This window comes from Pristiophorus japonicus, chromosome 8, assembly GCF_044704955.1.
Source record: "Pristiophorus japonicus isolate sPriJap1 chromosome 8, sPriJap1.hap1, whole genome shotgun sequence".
Taxonomy (NCBI): domain Eukaryota; kingdom Metazoa; phylum Chordata; class Chondrichthyes; family Pristiophoridae; genus Pristiophorus; species Pristiophorus japonicus.
In genome coordinates this window covers 206,486,872-206,509,310 of record NC_091984.1, presented here as the reverse complement: position 1 = coordinate 206,509,310, position 22,439 = coordinate 206,486,872, and the positions used below count along the sequence as shown (strand labels likewise).

General features: G+C 40.7%; 2 protein-coding genes across 2 annotated transcripts in view; one reads left to right on the top strand and one right to left on the bottom strand.

The window, feature by feature from the left end:
- The first annotated feature begins 4,309 nt into the window (after nt 1–4,309).
- arpc3 (actin related protein 2/3 complex, subunit 3) lies at nt 4,310–14,795 on the top strand. The gene is made up of 7 exons (XM_070887841.1): nt 4,310–4,416; nt 6,878–6,977; nt 8,270–8,346; nt 9,309–9,377; nt 10,208–10,334; nt 12,568–12,662; nt 14,549–14,795. The coding sequence occupies exons 1-7, from the start codon at nt 4,411–4,413 to the stop codon at nt 14,609–14,611; spliced, it is 537 nt and encodes a 178-aa protein (XP_070743942.1). The 5' UTR covers nt 4,310–4,410; the 3' UTR covers nt 14,612–14,795.
- A 4,120-nt stretch (nt 14,796–18,915) lies between these two features.
- ube2g1b (ubiquitin-conjugating enzyme E2G 1b (UBC7 homolog, yeast)) overlaps nt 18,916–22,439 on the bottom strand; it is an 11,761-nt gene continuing 8,237 nt past the window's right edge. Inside the window, exon 4 of the mRNA XM_070888334.1 lies at nt 18,916–18,995. Coding sequence (XP_070744435.1) covers nt 18,916–18,995 — 80 coding nt within the window. The remainder of the gene's footprint in view (nt 18,996–22,439) is intronic.

Genomic DNA, 22,439 nt, shown 5'->3' with positions numbered 1-22,439 from the left:
CCAGAAGGCATTTGACAAGGTGCCACATAAAAGGTTACTGCACAAGATAAAAGTTCATGAGATTGGGGGTAATATATTAGCATGGATAGAGGATTGGCTAATTAACAGAGAACAGAGAGTCGGGATAAATGGTTAATTCTCTGGTTCGCAACCAGTAACTAGTGGAGTGCCACAGGGATCAGTGCTGGGACCCCAACTATTTACAATCTATATTAACGACTTGGAAGAAGGGATTGAGTGTAACGTAGCCAAGTTTGCTGACGATACAAAGATGGGAGGAAAAGCAATGTGTGAGGACACAAAAAATTTGCAAAAGGACATAAGGCTAAGTGAATGGACAAAAATTTGGCAGATGGAGTATAATGTTGGAAAGTATGAGGTCATGCACTTTGGCAGAAAAAATCAAAGAGCAAGTTATTATTTAAATGGAGAAAGATTGCAAAGTGCCGCAGTACAGCAGCACTTGTGGGGGTACTTGTGCATGAAACACAAAAGGATAGTATGCAGGTACAAATGATCAGGAAGGCCAATGGTATCTTGGCCTTTATTGCAAAGGGGATGGCGTATAAAAGCAGGGAAGTTTTGCTACAGCTATATAAAGTATTGGTGAGGCCACACCTGGAATATTGCGTGCAGTTTTGGTTTCCATATTTATGAAAGGATATACTTGCTTTGGAGGCAGTTTAGAGAAGGTTCACTAGGTTAATTCCGGGGATGAAGGGGTTGACTTATGAGGAAAGGTTGAGTAGGTTGGGCCTCTACTCATTGGAATTCAGAACAATGAGAGGTGATCTTATCAAAACATATAAGATTATGAGGGGGCTTGACAAGGTGGATACAGAGATGTTTCCACTGATGGGGGAGACTAGAACTAGAGGGCATGATCTTAGAATAAGGGACCACCCATTTAAAATCGAGATGAGGAGAAATTTCTTCTCTGAGGGTTGTAAATCTGTGGAATTCGCTGCCTCAGAGAGCTGTGGAAGCTGGGACATTGAATACATTTAAGACAGAAATAGAGTGTTTCTTAAACGATAAGGGGTTATGGGGAGCAGGTGGGAAGTGGACCCGAGTCCATGATCAGATCAGCCATGATCTTATTGAATGGCGGAGCAGGCTCGAGGAGCTGTAATGGCCTACTCCTGCTTCTATTTCTTATGTTCTTATTGTAATGTATGTAGCACTCAAATTACTGACTCTGGTGTTGTAGAAACTGCTGTGACCTTAGTCCTTTATTGTTCAACTCTAGAGTGCCTCTCGGGTGTGGTGGGCAGCCTTTTATACTCTGTCTTGCAGGTACTTTCCAGGTCTCCCACCACAGCGCCCTCTGTGGCACACCATTGTACTTATACATTTAATGTACCTGGACAATACATAACATTTCACTCCCCCCAGTTCCAAAAGCCATTGCCGGTAACCTCGGCCTTGTTCGTCCTGGTCAATTTGTGAGTGTGAGTCCATGACCATCCACTTCCCTCTTCTCTCCCATGTGGAGATTATGCTTGCGATCCGGTGCAAGCACGTGGTGTTTGCAGTCCTTACATGGGGGATGAAGTACACGAGCATAACCTCCAACAGAAAGCAGGTATACATAGACAGTACATTTGTATGGTACATATATGTGGTACAGATGTTATGTCAAAAGGTTGCAGGTACAGTGAACAGTTATTTAATCCCAGCTCCTCTGGGTGAGGTACGGTGGTGGTATACTGCCCCTTTTTGCCCGAGGTAATGGGCTGCGCTGAGACAAGGTATCGCAACTAGTGCGTTGCCTCTGTTCTCAGAAAGTAGTCGCCTTAGCGGCTCACCTGCAGCCGCTGAACCATAGCATGAAGCACATAAATCGAAAATCGCATTAGTCACGGATCCATTATCCTTTTACTTGTACCTCGTGGTATTAACTCTTTTCGTAATTCCTATCCATTATTTTCAACACAGTAACCATTCAGCATTAAAACATTAACTCATCATAAATCCGTCATCCTACAATCACATTGCTCATTTAGATTCCCTCTTGCCTTACAAAAGTCTCTTTTGGTAAGACCCTTTTAAGACTCCCGGGTACATTTCCCTTTTAAGACGCCATTTTGTGTTTTCCAAGAGGCTTCCACTGGGCGCCACCATTTTAGTTGCTCTGCTTGCCTTTCTCTGCAGGGCTCTGCTGCCACGAGGCTCGCCACCATCTTAAGCTCGCTGGCGTGACGTTTTGCTCTCTTCGTGCAGTTGTGGATGGAGTTTAAAGAAGGAATAGAAGGAATAAGAAGAAAGAAAAGAAGAAAAACAGCCAAGAACAATTTGATCTTGACTCCGGCAGAAGTGGTTCTTTGGAATTGATCAGTCATAGTCCCTGTGAGAGCGGCCTCCGTAATTGCTGCCGTATCCGCCGCTCTGGCTCTTGTACCCGCCCGAGTAATCGTGCTCTCCCGAGTCACATCGGCCGCCGCCGTAGCCTCCGCTGCCGTTGTAGCCTCTGCTCCTGTCGTTGTCCCCGTAATTTCTGCCTCTCCTGCAGCCGCCGTAGCCGCCACCACCGCAGCCGCGACCGCCGTCCGACTTTTTCTTCGAGTGGGCCCCCCGGACTTGCCGGCCATCGGTGGATTTCCCGTTCATCGCCTGCAGCGCCCCGCCGGCTCGCACCTCAGCGATCGGCCCGTACTTATAAAACTGCTCTCCCGGGTCTGCTCATCTGTGTGGGGATTGAGACTGCCGATGAACTGCTTCTTTCTCCTCCAGCTCGGTCGGCACTGCTCTTTGGGAACCCGGGGGACAGCGGTCTGTGGAGGAATGAAGTCTTCCCAGCTCCCACGGACCTTCCCCATCCAACTCCTGCCGAGTAGCGTCGGCCCATCGCCTGCAATGATCCACAAAGGTAAACCGTGCGTCTCACCCCCGTGAGATACCTGCACATCCGCTCTGCCAAGAACAGGTATCAGTTCCCTGGTGTAGGTACGCAGCTTCGCCGTGACCGGCACCAGCTTGGGTCGTGCAGCTGGGTTGACCCACAATTTATCAAAAGTTTCCTGACTCATCAACGACTGACTCGACCCCGTGTCCACTTCCATACTCACTGGGACTCCGTTAATCTTGACTTCCATAATCACTGGGGCCGAATCGTCGGTACACGTATACAGTCCAAAGGCCTCATCTTCTTCTGCCTGCTCCTCGCTGGGATCTTTTACCATCTCCTCAGCCACACAGTGAGTCAGGTTTCTTTTGCACATACGCTGAAGGTGGCCTTTTGTGTGGCAGGCATTGCACGTATACTCCGCAAACCTGACCGGTGAGCCCCATGGCTTCCTCCGCAGCGCCTGCATGGTGCTACTCGATTAGCCTCCCTTGGCGGACTCTGAGTTCCAGGACCCCGAGGTCCGTGCTCTCTGCCCTGGGCAGAGCCACGTTCTGCAGTTTTGTCCGTGGCAGGCGCTGTCCTGTGGACAGTGCCTGCCGGGTTCAAGACTGTGTGGATCATCTGCTTGGTGCTGCAAGTCGAGGTCATAAATGCCCGGCTGATGGTGATGGCTTGCTTCAGAGTGACTGTGGGTTCAGTGGATAGCAGCTTGTGAAGGAGACCCTCATGGCCAATCCCCAGAACAAAAACGTCTCGCAACGCCTCATCAAGGTGTGTGCCAAAATCACACGGCACCGCGAGTCTCCTGAGGTCCGCAGCATATTTGGTGACATCCTGGCCCTCAGATCTGCAGTGATGGTAGAATTTGTGCCTGGCCATGAGGATGCTCGCCTTCAGTTTCAATCAGCTCCTCATAGGACTTGTCCCTGGCGCTCGCGGGTGCCAGCAAATCCCTGACAAGACAGTAAACCTCATCACAACTGGAAAGCAATATCGCCGTACGCTTTTCTCTCAGTGCGTCCATGTCCCCCCCCCACCCCCCCACCACAAAATCAGGTCATTTGTTGTAAAGTAGTACTTGAGCCTTTCCCTAAAGGCCTCCCAATCATTGCCCACCGTAAAATCCTTTAACGAGCCCAGAGTAGCCATGGTTGAGTGAAGCTCATCCGTGTTCTTGTCACCAATGTTCCTCGATTTTGAGGGACTGCCTATGATGATCATGATGACCTCAGCTAAACACAATCTTATCCTCCTACAATATTCCAGCACAGGTCCGGCGAAACCTTCCCTCCTAAGCTCAGGGGTGCTGTGATGAGTTGTATTGCTGCACTTTATATGCAGTAAAAGCGATATCTTCACACGTGATGCTTAAACGCGATGGCGCAGCCTAACAGCATAAGAAAACCTTTACTGCGCAGCCACAGCGTATCCTGACCTCTTGTGTCACGTGAGAGTGGCGTTCGCCGTACTCGCTCCCGACAGGGTGGGACAGGCGGAAGCGCTGACACTGACAGGCGCAGACTCCGTTTATCTCCAGAGCTTGCTCCGTTGCAGTTTCTAAAATGCCGGTAAGTTTGCCTAACAAATATATATATATTTTTTTTAAAACGTTTGTATGTCGGAGTGTTTTTAACTCGCACTGAATTGATGTTAATTCGTGGCAGTGCAGTGTAAAAGAAATGATGAAATGGAATGTGAGAGATCAGGAAGTAGGCCAATAAGGCCTAAGCAAGGTTAAAAAAAGTTATTTTTGTTTTTTATGTCCCAAAAACTTTATTTGTAGGGAAAATATCGTGTTTAGCGCTCTGAAATGAATGATTTGAGCTCTGTAATGTAATCTAATGGTTGACATTCATTGGGCAGCCTACATTCTAGTCCAACTGTGACTAACGAGAAGTTAAAGATAGTGGTAGATCAAAGGAAGAGGCTTATAATGTTGCCAAAAAGAGCAGTAAGCCTAAGGATTGGGGGGGATTTTAGAATTTAGCAAAGGAGGACCAAGAAATTGATAAAAGGGAAAATAGAATGAGTAAACTAGCGAGAAACATAAAAAACAGACAGTAAAAGCTTCTGTAGGTATGTAAAAAGGAAAAGATTAGTGAAAGTAAATGTGGGTCTCTTACAGGCTGAGACAGGAGAAATTATAACGGGGAACAAGAAAATGGTAGAGAAATTATACAAATACTTTGTGTCTATCTTCATGGAAAAAGACACAAAAAACATCCTGGAAATAGCGGAGAACCAAGGGTCTCATGAGAATAAGGAACTGAAAGAAATTATCAGTAAGAAAAATAGTACTGGAGAAATTAATGGGCTGAAAGCTGATAAATCCCCTGGACCTGATGGCCTACAACCTAGGATTTTGAAAGAGGTGGCTATAGAGATGGTGGATGCATTGATTGTCATCTTCCAAAATTCCATAGATTCTAGAATGGTTCCCGCAGATTGGAAGGTAGCTAATGTAACCCCGCTATTTAAGAAAGGAGGGAGAAAGAATATGGGGAACTACAGAGCAGTTAGCCTGACATCAGTCATAGGGAATTTGCTCGAATCTATTATTAAGGATGTGGTAACAGGGCACTTAGAAAATAATAATGGGATTGGGCAGAGCCAACACGGATTTATGAAAGGGAAATCGTGTTTAATAAATCTGAGGTTTTTTGAGGTTGTAACTAGTAGAATAGATAAGGGGGGACCAGTGGATGTGGTGTATTTGGATTTTAAGAATGCATTCGATAAGGTACCACACAAGAGGTTATTAAACAAAATTAGGGCTCCTGGGATTGGGAGTAATATACTAGCATGGATTGAGAATTGATTAATGGACAAAAAACGGAGTGTGGGAATAAAGAGGGTCATTTTTGGGTTGACAGGCTATAACTAGTGGGGTGCTGCAAGGATCGGTGCTTGGGCCCCACCTATTCACATTCTATGTCAATGATTTGGATGAGGGGACCAAATGTAATATATCCAAGTTTGCCCATGATACAAAGCTAGGTGGGAATGTAAGTTGCGAGCAGGATGCAAAGAGGCTTCAAGGGGATATAGACAGGCTAAGTGAGTGGGCAAAAACATGGCAAATGGAATATAATGGGGAGAAATGTGAAGTTATCCACTTCGGCAGGAAAAATAGAAAAGTAGAGCATTTTTTAAATGGTGAGAGATTGGGAAATGTTGTTGTTCAGAGGACCCTGGGTGTCCTTATACAAGAATCACTGAAAGTACAGCAAGCAATTAAGAAAGCAAATGGTATGTTGGCCTTTATTCCAAGAAGATTTGAGTATAAGAGTAAAGACATCTTATTGCAATTATATAGGGCCCTGGTGAGACCGCACCTGGAGTATTGTGTACAGTTTTGGTCTCCATACCTTAAGCAAGGATATACTTGCCATAGAGGGAGTGCAACAAAGGTTCATCCGACTGATTCCTGGGATGGGGGGTATTGTCCTATGAGGAGAGATTAAGTAAACTATGCCTATTCTCCATAGAGTTTAGAAGAATGAGATGTGATCTAATTGGAACATACAAAATTCTTACAGGGTAGATGCAGGGAGGATGTTTCCCCTGGCTGGGGAGTCTGGAATCAGGGGTCACAATCTCAGAATAAGGGGTCGGCCATTTAGGACTGAGATGAGGAGAAACTTCTTCACTCAAGAGGATGATGAATCTTTAGAATTCTCTACCCCAGAAGGCTGTGGTGGCTCAGTCTTTGAGTATTTTTAAAACTGAGACCGATAGATTTTTGGATATCAAGGGATATGGGGACAATGCAGGAAAGCGGAGTTGAGGGAGAAGATCAGCCGTGGTCTCATTGAATGGCGGAGCAGGCTCAAGTGGCCTACTCCTGCTCCATTTCTTACGTTCTTATTCATTTTACTAGAAGATGCAGTCTGAAAGTGCTGACCTTACCCAGTCACAAAGAAAAAAATCGCAAAGTCTAATTTGGAAATGTTTTTAACATGAGCATTCAAGTTGAAGTGAATGATGGAAAGGGAGAGTATTTCTGATTGTTTTATTTCTCTCCCTTAGGCTTATCATTCAACCCTCATGGACACTGATGTAAAACTAATTGGAAACATGGCATTATTGCCACTTAGGACCCAATTTAAAGGACCAGCTGCCAAAGAAAGTAAGTTTTGAGATGTATTTTTTATAAATAATATATATAATGCTTTTATCCATTTAAATGTTAGTTTTTCAATTAAAAACTGTAGTTAATGATTTTTCAAGAGAATCTTGGTGCTAGGGAGCTAAGTGATGTGCAATAGTTTATAAATTGACATGTTGCACTAGAGCAGTGTTGCCACGATAGAAATTACTGACTAGCCACAGGAGTGGCTGCAGTGACACAGTTTTAGCCACATGCATAAAACCCCTTACACACAATAGAAAGAAATGTACTTCACATTTATTTACTTATTCACTGTCTACCATCATTGAGCAGCCAAGGTAATAAAGGACTCCCAACAATCAACAAACACTTGCATACACTGCTTTTCTTTTTGCCATTTTACCAACAAATGCATAAAAAGGTTAAAGTACAGATTCATACACTGTGTCAATATGGGTATTGAGATCCCATGCCCAACGACAGTGTCTATTACTCATTTGTTATTAATCAGAAATGCAGTTAGCCACATCTGGATTCCTAATTAGCCAGGTGTGGCCAGTGGCAAATGTATTGGACAACACTCCATTGGAGTTGTTGAATGCAAATTTAATTTGTACTTACAATAGTGAATCTCGGTTGAGTTCCCTGGAGAGATGCTGAGGTAAAACATTTGTAATACTATAAGGCAAGTCACCTTTTGTGACTCAGACCTAGTAGCTATTTACAAGTGATATTAGCAGAGGCCTGGCAGTAGATGCTGACCTACCTTCCTCCTGGGTAGAGAGAGTTTGAGAGAATGGAGAGGGTGGTTAGGGAAAATGCAATTATTAGTAAATTATACTTTCAAGCTTCACTCGGAAGGTGAGTTTATTAGTTGTGATCATGTTTAGAGAATGAAATGAGCTTGAGGAGGTTCTAGTCTTGTATCACTCACAAGTCACCTGGTGGTCTATCAACCTATGTAGAGACTGTCACTTCACATTCTTAGTCAAATATAATATGTGCTAAAATTGTGTAGTTTGCAGCAGTTAAGAAAATATCAGTTTGCTTAGAGGCAATTCAACTACGGAGACCAGACTACGAATCCTAGTTTTGTGTGATCTGTTCACCCTGAGCATTCTCTAAGAGGACAAGCTTTTCTCGTTTAGACCAGGTTGCCTGCAGAAGAGAGTTCATTGACTATTGGAATGTCTTACTTGACTAGTCAAGTGTATCTCCTGATTGGGGAGGACAGAATAGGAAATGTCATGTGTTTTAAGGATTTAAGTATGCGATTTGATTATTGAAGTACCAATAATTTTTTCTTCCAGCCAAAGACACTGATGTAATTGATGAAGCAATCTACTATTTTAAGGCAAATGTTTTCTTCAAAAACTATGAAATAAAGGTAAGTTTTTGGTCTATGATTTTGTCATATTTTGAAGAATTTATTAAAAAAAATGGAGACTGTCATATCTGATACGCATTGAAGGGAATAATGCACTGCAGAAAGTATATCAGTGAGATTACTTTGGCATAAAATAGTGGGATATGGATTTGCATCTGCTGCTTTTCAGTGAATTCCTGATATCAGCCGTACCACTATAGGGAGGAGCCAACTGGATGTCCTAAGGAGCAGGAAGATCAGAAGGATAGTCATCATGCATCATTCATGTGCACATCCTGTTAACTGATCCATGAGTTGCATTGATGCAACACTTGGAGCAGATTCTCTGCCTGCCCTCTAGTGTGTAGGGATTGAGAAAAAGGGGGAAAAATACTTTTCAAAAAGAAACACATTAACAAGCCTATTAAGTATAGGGATATAAAACCATAATACGGTGAAGCTAGTAATCTGTTATACATTCCTTAGAGGGAGTCTCCCTCAATTATTCTTTTTTAAAAACTTACAAAAAATCTTCTTCGATTTTGTTTACACTTTGAGTGCTGATAAGTCTCCTTGGGGATCTGGCTAGCAGACATTACTTTGCTTAATCTTAAACACTTTCATATTAAAATGAGTACAGTTACTTGGGACTTCCTCTTTAACAGGTATGATGAGATGCCGCCGCTTATGTTTTAATGGGAATAATTTTAAAAGTAAGTTTTGCCTGCAATACTGTGCCCTACTCACTTTCCCCTCTCCAAAAAAGCTGTTGAGGCAAGGCCAGTAAAATGATTTTAAAACTGCGATTGATAGATTTGTGTTAGACAAGGGCATTAAGGATTACGGAAGAAGGAACAGATCAGCCATGGTCTAATTGAATGGTGGAACAGGCTCGAGGGGCTGAAGGGCTTACTCCTGTTCCTATGTTCCTACATTTTAATGCTGCACTCTAGAATGTTCAACTAACGTGTTTTTATTTGCAGAATGAAGCTGACAGAACCTTGATTTATATCACCCTCTACATCACTGAATGCCTCAAAAAATTACAAAAGGTAAGGGGAAATGCTGATACACTAACTTTTATTGCTCTGCTCTTGTCAGCTGTGAGGGTTGGCAGGCAGTCTAGCTCCAGGCTTCTGTAGTGCCACATGAGATAATTCCATCCTGTGTGTGATCTGAGTAATGCTTCATAGTTAGTCAAGAAGTGATTTCAGTCAGGCAGAGTGGTGGTTAGAATGTTTCTGTTACAGTAGGGATTCGCTCAAAAAGCTGTTACAAATGTAGTAGGACAATAGAAGAAATCCAGGAACTCATTGCTATTTAGACTGCTACTGCTGTATCTCTCTCTGAGTTGTGAAGTTACTGAACAGTTTTCTATGTTTCGTAAAGTAGTATGGTGTATTTCATCCCTTACATGCTTCTGGATTATTTTAGGATCTGAGTGATCATTTTTTGTCAGCTGTGGTTCAGTGAGTAGCACTCTCGCCTCTGAATCAGAAGATTGTGGGTTCAAGTCCCACTCCAGAGACTTGAGCACCAAAACAGAGGCTGACACTCCAGTGCTGCCCAGTTGGAGGAGCGTTTTTCAGATGAGACGTTAAACCGAGGCCCCGTTTGTCTATTTCGAGGTAGAGCACGGAAGTTATCCCTGGTGTCCTATCCAATATTTATCCCTCAATCGACATCACTAAAACACATTATCTGGTCATTATCACATTGCTGTTTGTGGGAACTTGCTGTGTGCAAATTATCTGCTGCGTTTCCTACATTACAACAGTGACTACACTTCAAAAGTACTTCATTGTCTGTAAAGTACTTTAGGACATCCGGTGGTTGTGAAAGGCGCTTATATAAATCCATTTTTTTTTCTTTTCTTACATAGTGCAACTCCAAAAATCAAGGAGAGAAGGAAATGTATACCTTGGGGATAACTAACTTTCCCATTCCTGGAGAGCCAGGATTTCCCCTCAACGCTATGTATGCGAAACCTGGACACAAGCAGGAAGATGGTATGAGGAAGCAGCATTCTTAAATTTATATAAGTTGTATTTTTTTTGAAGGACAGGAAATTGGTATGTAATGTGTTTAGTCAGAGTATTTTAGCTACTTGAGATTTTTTTTTAAACAAAAGTTGCAGAATGAATATATTATGCCTCTGTCACAAGTAGCATTTTATGCTAATTAAAGTTTAGTTCTACATTTATAATTCCAAAATATTTAAGACATTGAATTAAAATTGTGGTTTTTGTTTGAGGGGGTGATTCCTTCTTCAATTTCTCTTGCTGCTCTTCACATTGGTCACTTCATGTTGTGCACTATCTCTGATTGAGGAAAAGGTGCCCAATCTGCTTCCATGCTTCTACATAGAAACATAGAAAATAGGTGCAGGAGTAGGCCATTCAGCCCTTCTAGCCTGCACCGCCATTCAATGAGTTCATGGCTGAACATGCAACTTCAGTACCCCATTCCTGCTTTCTCGCCGTACCCCTTGATCCTCCTAGTCATAGGGACTACATTTAACTCCTTTTTGAATATATTTAGAGAATTGGCCTCAACAACTTTCTGTGGTAGAGAATTCCACAGGTTCACCACTCTGGGTGAAGAAGTTTCTCCTCATCTCGGTCCTAAATGGCTTACCCCTTATCCTTAGACTGTGACCCTTGGTTCTGGACTTCCCCAACATTGGGAACATTCTTCCTGCATCTAACCTGTCTAAACCCGTCAGAATTTTAAACGTTTCTATGAGATCCCCTCTCATTCTTCTGAACTCCAGTGAATACAAGCCCAGTTGATCCAGTCTTTATTGATATGTCAGTCCCGCCATCCCGGGAATCAGTCTGGTGAACCTTCGCTGCACTCCCTCAATAGCAAGAATGTCCTTCCTCAAGTTAGGAGACCAAAACTGTACACAATACTCCAGGTGTGGCCTCGCCAAGGCCCTGTACAACTGTAGCAACACCTCCCTGCCCCTGTACTCAAATCCCCTCGCAATGAAGGCCAACATGCCATTTGCTTTCTTAACCGCCTGCTGTACCTGCATGCCAACCTTCAATGACTGATGTACCATGACACCCAGGTCTCGTTGCACCTCCCCTTTTCCTAATCTGTCACCATTCAGATAATAGTCTGTCTCTGTTTTTACCACCAAAGTGGATAACCTCACATTTATCCAGATTATACTTCATCTGCCATGCATTTGCCCACTCACCTAACCTATCCAAATCACTCTGCAGCCTCATAGCATCCTCCTCGCAGCTCACACTGCCACCCAACTTAGTGTCATCTGCAAATTTGGAGATACTACATTTAATCCCCTCATCTAAATCATTAATATACAGTGTAAACAGCTGGGGCCCCAGCACAGAACCTTGCGGTACCCCACTAGTCACTGCCTGCCATTCTGAAAAGTACCCATTTACTCCTACTCTTTGCTTCCTGTCTGACAACCAGTTCTCAATCCATGTCAGCACACTACCCCCAATCCCATGTGCTTTAACTTTGCACATTAATCTCTTTTGTGTGGGACCTTGTCGAAAGCCTTCTGAAAGTCCAAATATACCACATCAACTGGTTCTCTCTTGTCCACTCTACTGGAAACATCCTCAAAACATTCTGCCAGAGATGCTTTGAAAATGGCCAGTGGGATGTAGGAGTGGGGTTTGTAACAACTTCTGCTGTAATTTTTCTCAGTTCTTTGAGGACATTTCTCTGTCCACTATCACTGTGCAGCTGTATGACTGAGATTGGGAGCTCAGTGTTTTGGTGGAAACTTAAACCTGTGTCCTTCCATTTCATGGTGTGATGTTTGTAGTCCAGTATGCAAAGCCACTATTTTTGTGCAGAATATAATTCTGAATATTTATTTTGTGAATTGAATGTATGTCCTCTTTACATGTAACGTAATTTTGCTGTTTGTGGGAGCTTGCTGTGCGCAAATTGGCTGCTGCGTTTCCCACATTACAACAGTGACTAACCTCCAAAAGTACTTTATTAGCTGCAAAGCGCTTTGAGATGTCCGGTGGTCACGAAAAGGCTCTATATAAATGCAAGTCTTCCTTCTAAAACAAATCCTTTGCTTCTAACTTTGGAAGATTTATGAATTTTAATTGTTTTGTCTTGAATGATGGTGAGATGTCTAATTATCAAATTGCAAATTGAGATTTGGTAGCAGGATACAATTTTATAATGTATGTCCTGAGAATCAGTTGTTCATGATCCTATAAATTCTGGCTACCTTTTCAGAGATGATGAGGGGTTATTTGCAGCAGATCAGGCAAGAGACTGGACTGAGACTTTGTGAAAAGGTGTTTGATCAACAGACTGATAAACCCAGCAAGGTAAGACGTTGTAGTCGTGACTATAATAGGACTGTGGTTTAAAGTTGCTTCTCACAAAAATCTTAAAACAGTAAATTAACGTTCACACAAAGTTTACACATGGGTGATGGTTTTAAAAAAGGACTGGATGAAATCCTATTGGGGAAAGAGATACAGGACTGAGTTCCAGAAGAAAACTGATGGGAGATTTGTAGGAGGCTATGAGCAATCATTTTCTCCTGCCTGGACATTACTGTTAATATAATACAGGGCTGTTTTATTTGGGCCAATGGAGTGACATTGGACTGGTCCAATGCCACCGAGGCAAATATCTCTGCATCCTCTCCTGGGATGAGGGCGCCACTAAAACAAAACAGGTGGTCCAATCAACTAAAAATGCATACGAGTAGTGTATAGTGATTTCAGTCTCATTATTGTTGAGACAAATCACGTCCTGTGATGCCCACTGGTGGTGGAAAGCAATATAATAGGGCAAGATGGTTTTAGACTAGATCGTATCATCCAGTAATACTGCTGTGCTTCTCATTCAAGCTAGTTTATAAGCATCTACTTGTTTTCAAGTATGCCTCCATGAATAATGTATAAAACTTAACCATAGAAAAGTAATTACCAAAAACTGTCCATGATATAGCTCCACTTGTCCTCTCAGAAGCAGTTTATTAAATTGAGTTACTTATTCACTAATCTTTAAATTTACTTCAGTTTTCAGCTTTTTCTTGAAAGGCATTTGTCGATTTGCTTTGAATTTTTGTGCAGAGTTACTGTGTGTGGTGATATGGTAAATGATTTCTCTGGTGATTTGATGGCTTATTTTTAACAGGAGACATCTGTTTCCTGAATACATGCAGTACTCAAACTAAGCTGAAAGCTGTTCTTTCTGAAAGTGGTTATGTCGGTCAAAAGTGTTAATGCAGTGAAGTGGTTTAAAAGAACCATGGGGAATTTTGGGGCAAATAATTTGTCTTTATATTGCTTTATCAGAATATTACCAAGTATAGGATGATTATGAACTGTTGAGATTTTTTTTAAGTGTCCTATTTCTGTCTCTCAAATTATTTTTGGAGAGTTTGACACCTTCAATATACCATTCAGAAACATTTTGTCTAGGCACGAGAAAACGATTGGTTCATCTAGCCTACTCTTACAAACCTCCCATCAGTTTTCCTCTGGAACTCAGTCCTGTATCCCTTTCCCAATAGGATTCCATCCAGTCCTTTTTTTTTTTAAACCAGCACCTGCGATTATATTTTTTTGTGAATGTTATTTTACTGTTTTAATCTTTGTGAGAAGCATCTTACTTATTTGAGAGACTTTTTTTTTGGTATATTTTTGTACTGATCATGATGTACCATTTTTGGGAATAAGCTGGAGGGTAAAGTGCTTTCTACTCTGCCATTATCAATGGGACTTGCTGTAGAGCAACAGCTACTGTACCAGTGTGAACTTTTCTATTTCCTGCTGTCTTGTGGGTTTTAAAAAAAATGTTCTTTTCATGCTGTGGACATGCATGTGCAGGAAATGTGTTGAGACCTTCTAAAAGTATTTTATTTCAAGTAGTGCCCTTACAAATGATGCACTTTGATTTTATAATTATTAGCTGGATATGCACTTGGGTTAAAGGGCAGAGTGTTAACCGATTGTCACCCAGTCCCATTGTTACTGTCTTGCAACATGTTCAAACATAGGTGCTTTATGTTTTATACATAATTACTTAAAAAAGGGGCTTGTAATGGGGGGGAAAAATATTCATTAGATGCATTCCCCCCCCCCCTCCCCCCTCAAGCCATTCTGAAAATATATTGTTCATGGTTGCAGGTGCTACAATTTAAACTAGACAGAACGGCACATCAGAGATTCTTCATAATCTATTGTTTTTGTCTTTCTAGTGGTGGACGTGCTTTATAAAGAAGCAGTTCATGAACAAGAGCCTTTCAGCACCAGGGCATTAATATCATCTCAAATATTACATATGATATGTGCAACAAACGAGAAACATCATTGACATGTCGTGCAGCAAGATGTACAAAGTTTTTGCCTTGTTTCGTATGATTTTATACTGGGTTTGAATATAATAAAAGTACAGTCATTCTGAAGAGTGTTTTTAAAAAAAAAAAAATTTAAGAAAATTAACAATGCTTGGTGCAGTATCATTTACTTGAAAGCTTCTACTTATGCAATTGTTTAATGGCTGGTGCTCATAAATACGTTTGCAATATTTGGTGCCGAAGCGGTGTTCAGTACAGAAGTTACACAAAGTAAGCCTACTGTTCATGATATTTCAAAGCTGGACCCTCCCTGACTTCCAGCAACTACTCTTATCACATTGCATGTTATGGGTCAGATATAGGTACATAATCGTCTGATGCTGCTCGCACAACCATAGTATTAACAAAGTGTTGGTATTTCTCTCCTGTAACTGGTATCTGAATGCTACCATATGTAGGTAGTTGTTTATATAACAAGATAATTTTTCTGCTATTTAACACACTTTTCTAAGCTGTATGGAACCAAAATAGTTAATTGAAACATTGTTGATTACCAAGGCTTTAACGGGGATTTAGCCAGCATTATGTATTTTAGCAAAATTGATCTCAATTCTTTTCTTTATGAAAAAGAACAAATAAAAATATTGGAAATCAAATAGGCCTGATTGAAGTCATTCGTTAAATGGCAGTTGCTGACAGACTTCTGTAATGTTCAAACAAACCTATTTATATTTTGAAGTATTAAAATTAAGAACTATCCAAATCCCAGATTTAACTAGTGGTATAAAGAATTGAATACAATATTTATAAGTCATAACTGCTGTGCAGCAGTAATACATTAAAAAAAGTTGTATACTATAGAATATTGGCAGTTTTGTAAGACTTTATTGATCAGTTAACCAGAAAAGTTGTAAGAATCCAGTATGTTGAAGATGTTATGTTTAGCTACATATCAGAGTGCTCAGTCCCAGAAATTACATTTGCTGAATCCATATTTGGTTCAGCTCTAGTTCTCTCAGCTCTGATTTGCTGTGTATGGCTCGGATGAACTGTGTGTTTTCATGTGTAGGATATAGCAGCTATCTTTAATATATATTAAACCATTCTTAGGGACCCACACTTTAAGTTGGAAAGAAGCTACCCAACAGAATAAAAGCACACTTGTGTATACTGAAGAGTTTTGCACAGTAAATGTTTACATGTACAGCAGTCATTGCAACAAAAGCTTTATTCCTCATTATCCAGGTGAGTAAATTTCATAAGGTTACATGTACATGAGTGTCAGAGTAATAGTCACTTACACTTGATAATTGGCAATAGGTTTGCTACATGTAAATGTTCTTTTTAAAAAAAAAATAGAAAATGGTGCTGGTCTTGTAATTTTTACTTTAAGACTTAAGAATTAAGTATACCCTCGATTAGAGGAACACAGTAAGCGTAACCAGCCAGGAGGTCAGAAAATATATCGTTCCTTCTACTTGGAAAGGATTAAAATGAACATCTTGCATTTATGTAGTACTTTTGACAATGTCCCAAGATGCTTCATTCGGTGCAAGGAAAACAGACACCAAGTCAAAAGGAGAAGTGACCCAAAGCTTGGTCAGAGGTGGGCTTTAAGGAGGATCTTGAGGGAGGTGGAGGGAATTTCAGACAGCAGGATCTAGGTGGCTAAAGACACTGTGGGGAGAAGGAGGGGACGCACAAGAGTTTGCTGAAATAGTTGGTGATCCAATTTACTATGTCTCAGATTGGTATGACCTGGTTTTGTATCTGAAATTCTCAATTTCCCAGTATAATCTGAGTTGTTTCCAGTGGGACAAACACTTTCCTGCATGTTTCTGTATTTTCTTTTAAAAGCTGGCTGCCAAGAGATGAATGAAGCCATCACTAGTTTGGCAAGTGCTTTTTAAGAAGTTGTCTAGTCTTTCTGATCTGTGATGGTTTAGTTTGCCTGGTGATACCAGTACTCATGTTTTGTATACACAAAACTATAATAATTTACCCATTCTACTTTGAAGCCATCTTATTCATTTTTTCATATCCTGAGGCACTTCTAATTAACAGTAGTACTCTTTAATACATCTTAACTCTTACCCGTGTTACCCTTCCCCAATGGTTTGGTCAGTTCATTTAAGGGGGCTCTTTTTTCTGGTTTTGAAAGAAGTCTCCACCTGGAAAGGCTCAGGGATGAAGGAAGGAGTGTAAGTGTGTAGAATAAAGATATGGAGGAGATAAATATTAAATATTTTGCATTAGGTTTTTACAAATGGTGATAGACATGAGAATGTAGGTATATAGAGAAGGAGATGGAACAATTGTTACAAACTGTATGAAAGGAATTTGCTGTAAAGAAAAATGAGCAAAATTCAAGGTGAAAGAGGCACTGGGCCCTGGCCTCATATGCAAGTTGTGCCATGGGACTGAAGAGTAGCCAATGTTTGTTCAAGAAGGATAAACCAAATAACTATAGACCATCTAATGTCAGTTGTGGGAAAACTCTTAATCCATAATTCAAGATCAAATTAGGGAGCATTTAGAAATGCATGAATTAATAAAGGACCAATGGCATGGATTTGGTAAAGTAAGTCATGTTTGACCAATTTGTGTTTTTTTTTGGAAGAGATGACTGGATAAAGGAAATGCAGTGTATATGGATTTTCAGGTATCTGAGAAGAGGCTTGTTGAAAAAATTCAGACATAGTACAACAGAAAATGTAACGGCATGGAATGGACAGGAAACAGGTTAAAGGAGTGTTGCTTGGATTCTAGGGATCAATTTGATACACATTTGCTCTAGTATATATGGATGTTTCAGACTTGGGCAGAGGAAACACAATCTCAAAATTTGTGAAAGAGACAAAGAGGGATTGGCAAACAGGTGGACTATAAAAGACTTCAGAATGACCGATATGCCAGATGCAATATATTGTGGATAAGTGTGATGCAACACATTTTGAGGAGTAAAACTAGGCATAAGAGTTCTCATTCAGTGGAAAGATGAGCAGAGAAACCTAGGGTTTCAATTTGATGATCTGAAAGTGGGAGTCTGGGTAGATATAGCCATGAAATAGGCCAACAGCATTTTGGATTTTATGGTAGCGTACAAGAGGAAAGATTATAAATCTGTGCAAAATATTGGTTATGCCACAGTTCATACTGTGTGCAGTTTAGGGTGCCCTATTATAGAAAAGATATTAAAGCCATAGAGCATATACAATGTAGATTCACCAGGATGATGTCAGTGATGGGAAAGTAGTTATGAGGAGAGACTTGAGATACTGGGACCGATTCCACTGAAGGGTTTTGATTGACTGAATATGGGAAAGCTGTTTCCTCTGCTTGGGGATCAGAACATGGGGTCATAAATTATCACAGAGATTAGAAATTTCTTTACGCAGTGGGCTGTTCTAGCATGGACTGCTTTGTCACAGTGTTTAAGGCAGAGACTGTTCCAATTTAAAGGAAAATTGGATATTTGAAACAGGAAGATACAGAGCTATAGTAGAACACATTAGTTTTGCATTGCTCCAGCAAAGATCCACTACTTATATGATGGGCTGAATGGCCCTGTTCTGCATTGTAAACTATAGAAACAATTCTTTGGAAATGGTGAATTAGTCTTCTGTCTTTTCAGATGCATGGTGGACGTGCAGTGTAATTCCAGCACTTTGTTCTGTTGGATTTCTAAATTCAGCTGCTTTTTAAGCAACTTGTTCTTTCTCGAGTTCATCTTGTCCCAAAGATTCTAGCTGCTAGTTCACATTCTAAAGTCTCCTGCCATGGTTTATTATTAATGATTCATTATTAATGGTTCTGCAAAGCTATATAGCAAAGTAGTGGAATCTTGCATATTAGAACAAACAAGAGTGACAAGTTGTACTGATCATAGTATCAACAAAATTGAAAGACAAAAAAATTCTACAACAGAAAAATATCCGGTCAAGAAACATGAGATGCGCTAGAACAGTAGTACACAATACCTTACCTGAAGAGTTGTCAAGGGTAAAGTAAGTATTAATGGAGGAGCTATGGGAGTTCTGTCTGAAGTCAGAAGATAATAAGCAAGAGTCAAAAATGGTCAGTGCCCAAGAGGGCAAAGAAAGAATGAGCTTGTTTTGATATAGTGCCTCGTCATGTCTCAAATGTCCCCAAGCACTTCACATACAACAAATTGCTTTGAAGTATGGTTACTATTATGAAGGCAAATATGGCAGTCTATTTTGCATAAGCAAAATCTCAAACGGCAATAAGATGAATAGCTGATCAATCTATTGCAGAGGAATGTTGGCTAGACCATCAGAATGCTCTTCTTCAAATAATGTCATGGAGTCTTGAATATCCAGCTGAACTAGTGAAATAGGTAAAGGGATTCTCAGTTTAACGTTATATCTAAAGGACAGTCCCTTCGGCAATATAGCATTATCTTAGTAGTGCACTGAAATGGTAGCCTCGATTATCTGTGTTGAAGTCCAGGAATAGGACTTGAATCCACAACCTTCTGCTGCAGAGGGGAGTGTTACCAAGCTGACACATTGTTGCTCTAGCCAATATTTTAGTTTTTAAAGAAATAAGTAGATCATTTTTAGGTCAAGTTTCTGAAAGAAAATAAGAGTCTGTTTTGAAGGGTTCAGATTTTCAACTGAGACCAAAATTAGTTTGAATGAATTTTAGGAGAAAAATATACTTAATTTAGAACTTCATTATGTAGTTTATATAACTACATATGGCATTTGGTCTGTCTGTCATATTACATCAGAGTAACTTTATGACTGACAGACAGAACCATTAGTTACACAACCAACCAGGTTCTATAATAAATTTGGTTTATTAGGCTCAGATCAAATGTAGAAATAATTTATAAAAAAAAGTTAAAGCTGAATACTTTTACAATCTTCATACTCTCTAGCAAGAAGAAAAACAGCTAATAACACCCCAACCTCTTAGCTGCTCCTTATAATATATTCTAAATTTACAGTTATTCAAAAATAAGTTTTGCATTGAATCATACAATTTCCAAATGGATGGCCAATGCAATAAGCAGAACTGTCTTTGTATTTCCTGAAATTGCTACAGCACCAAAACTGGCTTTAAAGGGAAATCAGAGGATATTTCAACCGATCACTTTTCCCTGTGCCTTGAACACCTTTACTGTACCTGAATTATTTTTCTGTAAAATTGTTAAATGAAACATATTTCAAATGAAGGTAGATTTAAATGCTACATAACTGTAAATGATTCAGTGAACTAGTTTGTCACAAACTATTCCCAATGTATATGGATTATATTTGCTTGAGGCAGACGCAGCAGCAATCTTAAAAGATACAAAGGTAAGCCTTGTTTAACACGACAATTTCATCAGCAGTCTGATTTGCTTTCAAATAAATAAACATAATTCATGACGGGATGCGAGAATAACTGAGATGAAACTTAAGTTATTTAAATTTTTTTTTTTGCTATCACAGAGGGCCACATTTCTTTGAACAGTTCTTATCAATGAGCATCTCGGAGAGGGATTCTTATGTATCCAAGCTTATCAGCATAGCATTCTTAGCTGCAGGCTGGTAACATCGATGCTATGGCCAGAGAGCAGCAAGAACAGGTAAAGGCAAAGTTCTCTTTTCAGTTGCCCCTAAAACTAAAGAGATATTTCAAATTAGTAAACAAAGTTGTTATACTTCAAAAAGTTCACCAATCCTTTTCTGGCTTATAACAACTAATATTATTTCACGAACTTAACAGCTTGTATAGTCTTTTTAAAATATATTAAGATGTGTACTCGGTCAATGTGCCAAATATAGCAGGATGCAGACTCTTCCTTTTCCAATATGGTAAATTACCAATCTCAATTAAGTCTTTGGAGAACCAAGTATTAAAAGCAGAGGAAATTAAATTAAAAAACAAGAAAGAAAACCCCTTCATCACTTTAGCTACTGAATCTTCTTTCACATGACCTACACGTACATCTTTAATCCATACTGACCTATCCAGTTGTTTACTTTTATCTATTTAAACAGACCTGAAATGCATTTACAAACAAAACTGCTCAATAGGTTGTGATCATTTCAATTACTTAGTTTGCTAATTAGTTTCACCAATAGCAATGTCAACATTATTGCTCAAAAATATCCAGAAAAGAGCATTTTTCTGTTTGAGGAAGACTGCATAATAAGTTAACTCACTTGCCAAGTATCAATCGTCTACAATATGTCCCATATATTCATCGAAAAGAAACTCAACAGCTTCCAGTCTGGATGCCCTTGACTATGTGACAAATGAATGTGTACTTCAGGGAACAGATATCATCACCACTAAACATCAGTCCGCAGGAGAAGATGGACTATATCGGTCACATTTTGTGAATACCTGACAAGTATTCCGAAGAAGACATGAAAATTGAAGCCACGAGGGAAAAAGGGCTAGATGTCGACCAAGAGAAATTCTACATAACACAAGACTTAATACCTTATTTGCCTTAATGGCACAGGAAGAATGATGATCTTATGTCATAATCATTTTACAGGATTAAAATTAATGAGCCAGGTACAGATCAGTGAGTATAGTGATAGATTTATACTTTCAAAGCTCCTTTGTGTTATTGGGCAGTCACTCGGAGTCCACTCTAAAAGTGAGTTCTCAGGTGATTAAGGAGTCCAATGCAGGACCTACAGTTTCTGTTACAGGTTGGGCAGACGGTGGTTGAGGGAAAGGGTGGGTGGGTGGGGAGCCTGGTTGACGCACGCTCCTTCCACTGTCTAAGCTTGGTTTCTGCTTGTTCTCGGCAATGGGACTTGAGGTGCTCAGCGTCCTCTTGGATGCTCTTCCATTTTGGGCGGTCATGGGCCAGGGATTTCCAGGATGTTGCACTTTATCAAGGAGGCTTGAAGTGTTTCCTCTGCCCACCTGGGGCTCACTTGCTGTGTCAAAGCTCCGCGTAGAGCGTTAGCTTTGGGAGTCTCTTGTCGGGCTTGTGGACGATGTGGCCCGCCCAACGGAGCTGATCGGGCGTGGTCAATGCTTCGATGCTGGGAATGTTGGCCTGAGTGAGTACACTGTCGATGGTGTGTCTATCCTGCCCATAGATTTGCAGGATCTTGCGGAGGCAGTGCTGGTGGTTCTTCTCCAGCGTTTTGAGGGGTCTACTGTATATAGTTCACATCTCTTTGTATTAAGACACTCCGAAATATTCTACTCAGTTATTCATTTGTAAGTATTTGTTTGATCATTCATCCCACATAATTTTGATCTTTAAAGCTTGCTTAGTCTACAGCAGCTTTCAATTTTTATAAAATCTGTTGTAGTTAAGCCAATTGAAATTCATAACAAAAGAAGGTATGCTCTACACTGCTGAACTCAGTTGTTTTTCATTGATATTTTCATTGTGTTAGCCAAAGGGGTAAGGATTCTACAATATTTGTTGCTTATAAAGGCCAGGTAATGTTTTAAATCAGAACATCACCAAAATGTTTTCAATATTCTAACTTTAATCTTATTTTAAACATCTTATTGGATTCAGCAGAACCTCTTTATAATCGTAATGAAATCTTGATGTACAATGAAGAGACATATAGAGATGATTGATTCCTCACAGCAAGGGAGGGGGGGGAAGAGGAAGCGGGGGGGGGGGGGGGAGGAAGCGGGGGGGGGAGGAGGGAGAAGGAGGGAGGGGGGGAGGGAGGGGGGGGGAGGGAGGGGGGGGAGGGAGGGGGGGGGGGAAGAAGGGAGGGGGGGGGAGGGGAAGAAGGGAGGGGGGGGGGGAGGGAAAGAAGGGAGGGGGGGGGGGAGGGAAAGAAGG

Excerpts from the sequence above, each read along its gene's own strand:
- arpc3 (XM_070887841.1), top strand. Across the intron at positions 8,347-9,308 it reads TCAAAAACTATGAAATAAAG|AATGAAGCTGACAGAACCTT; the intron begins GTAAGTTTTTGG and ends TTTTATTTGCAG. Across the intron at positions 9,378-10,207 it reads GCCTCAAAAAATTACAAAAG|TGCAACTCCAAAAATCAAGG; the intron begins GTAAGGGGAAAT and ends TTTCTTACATAG.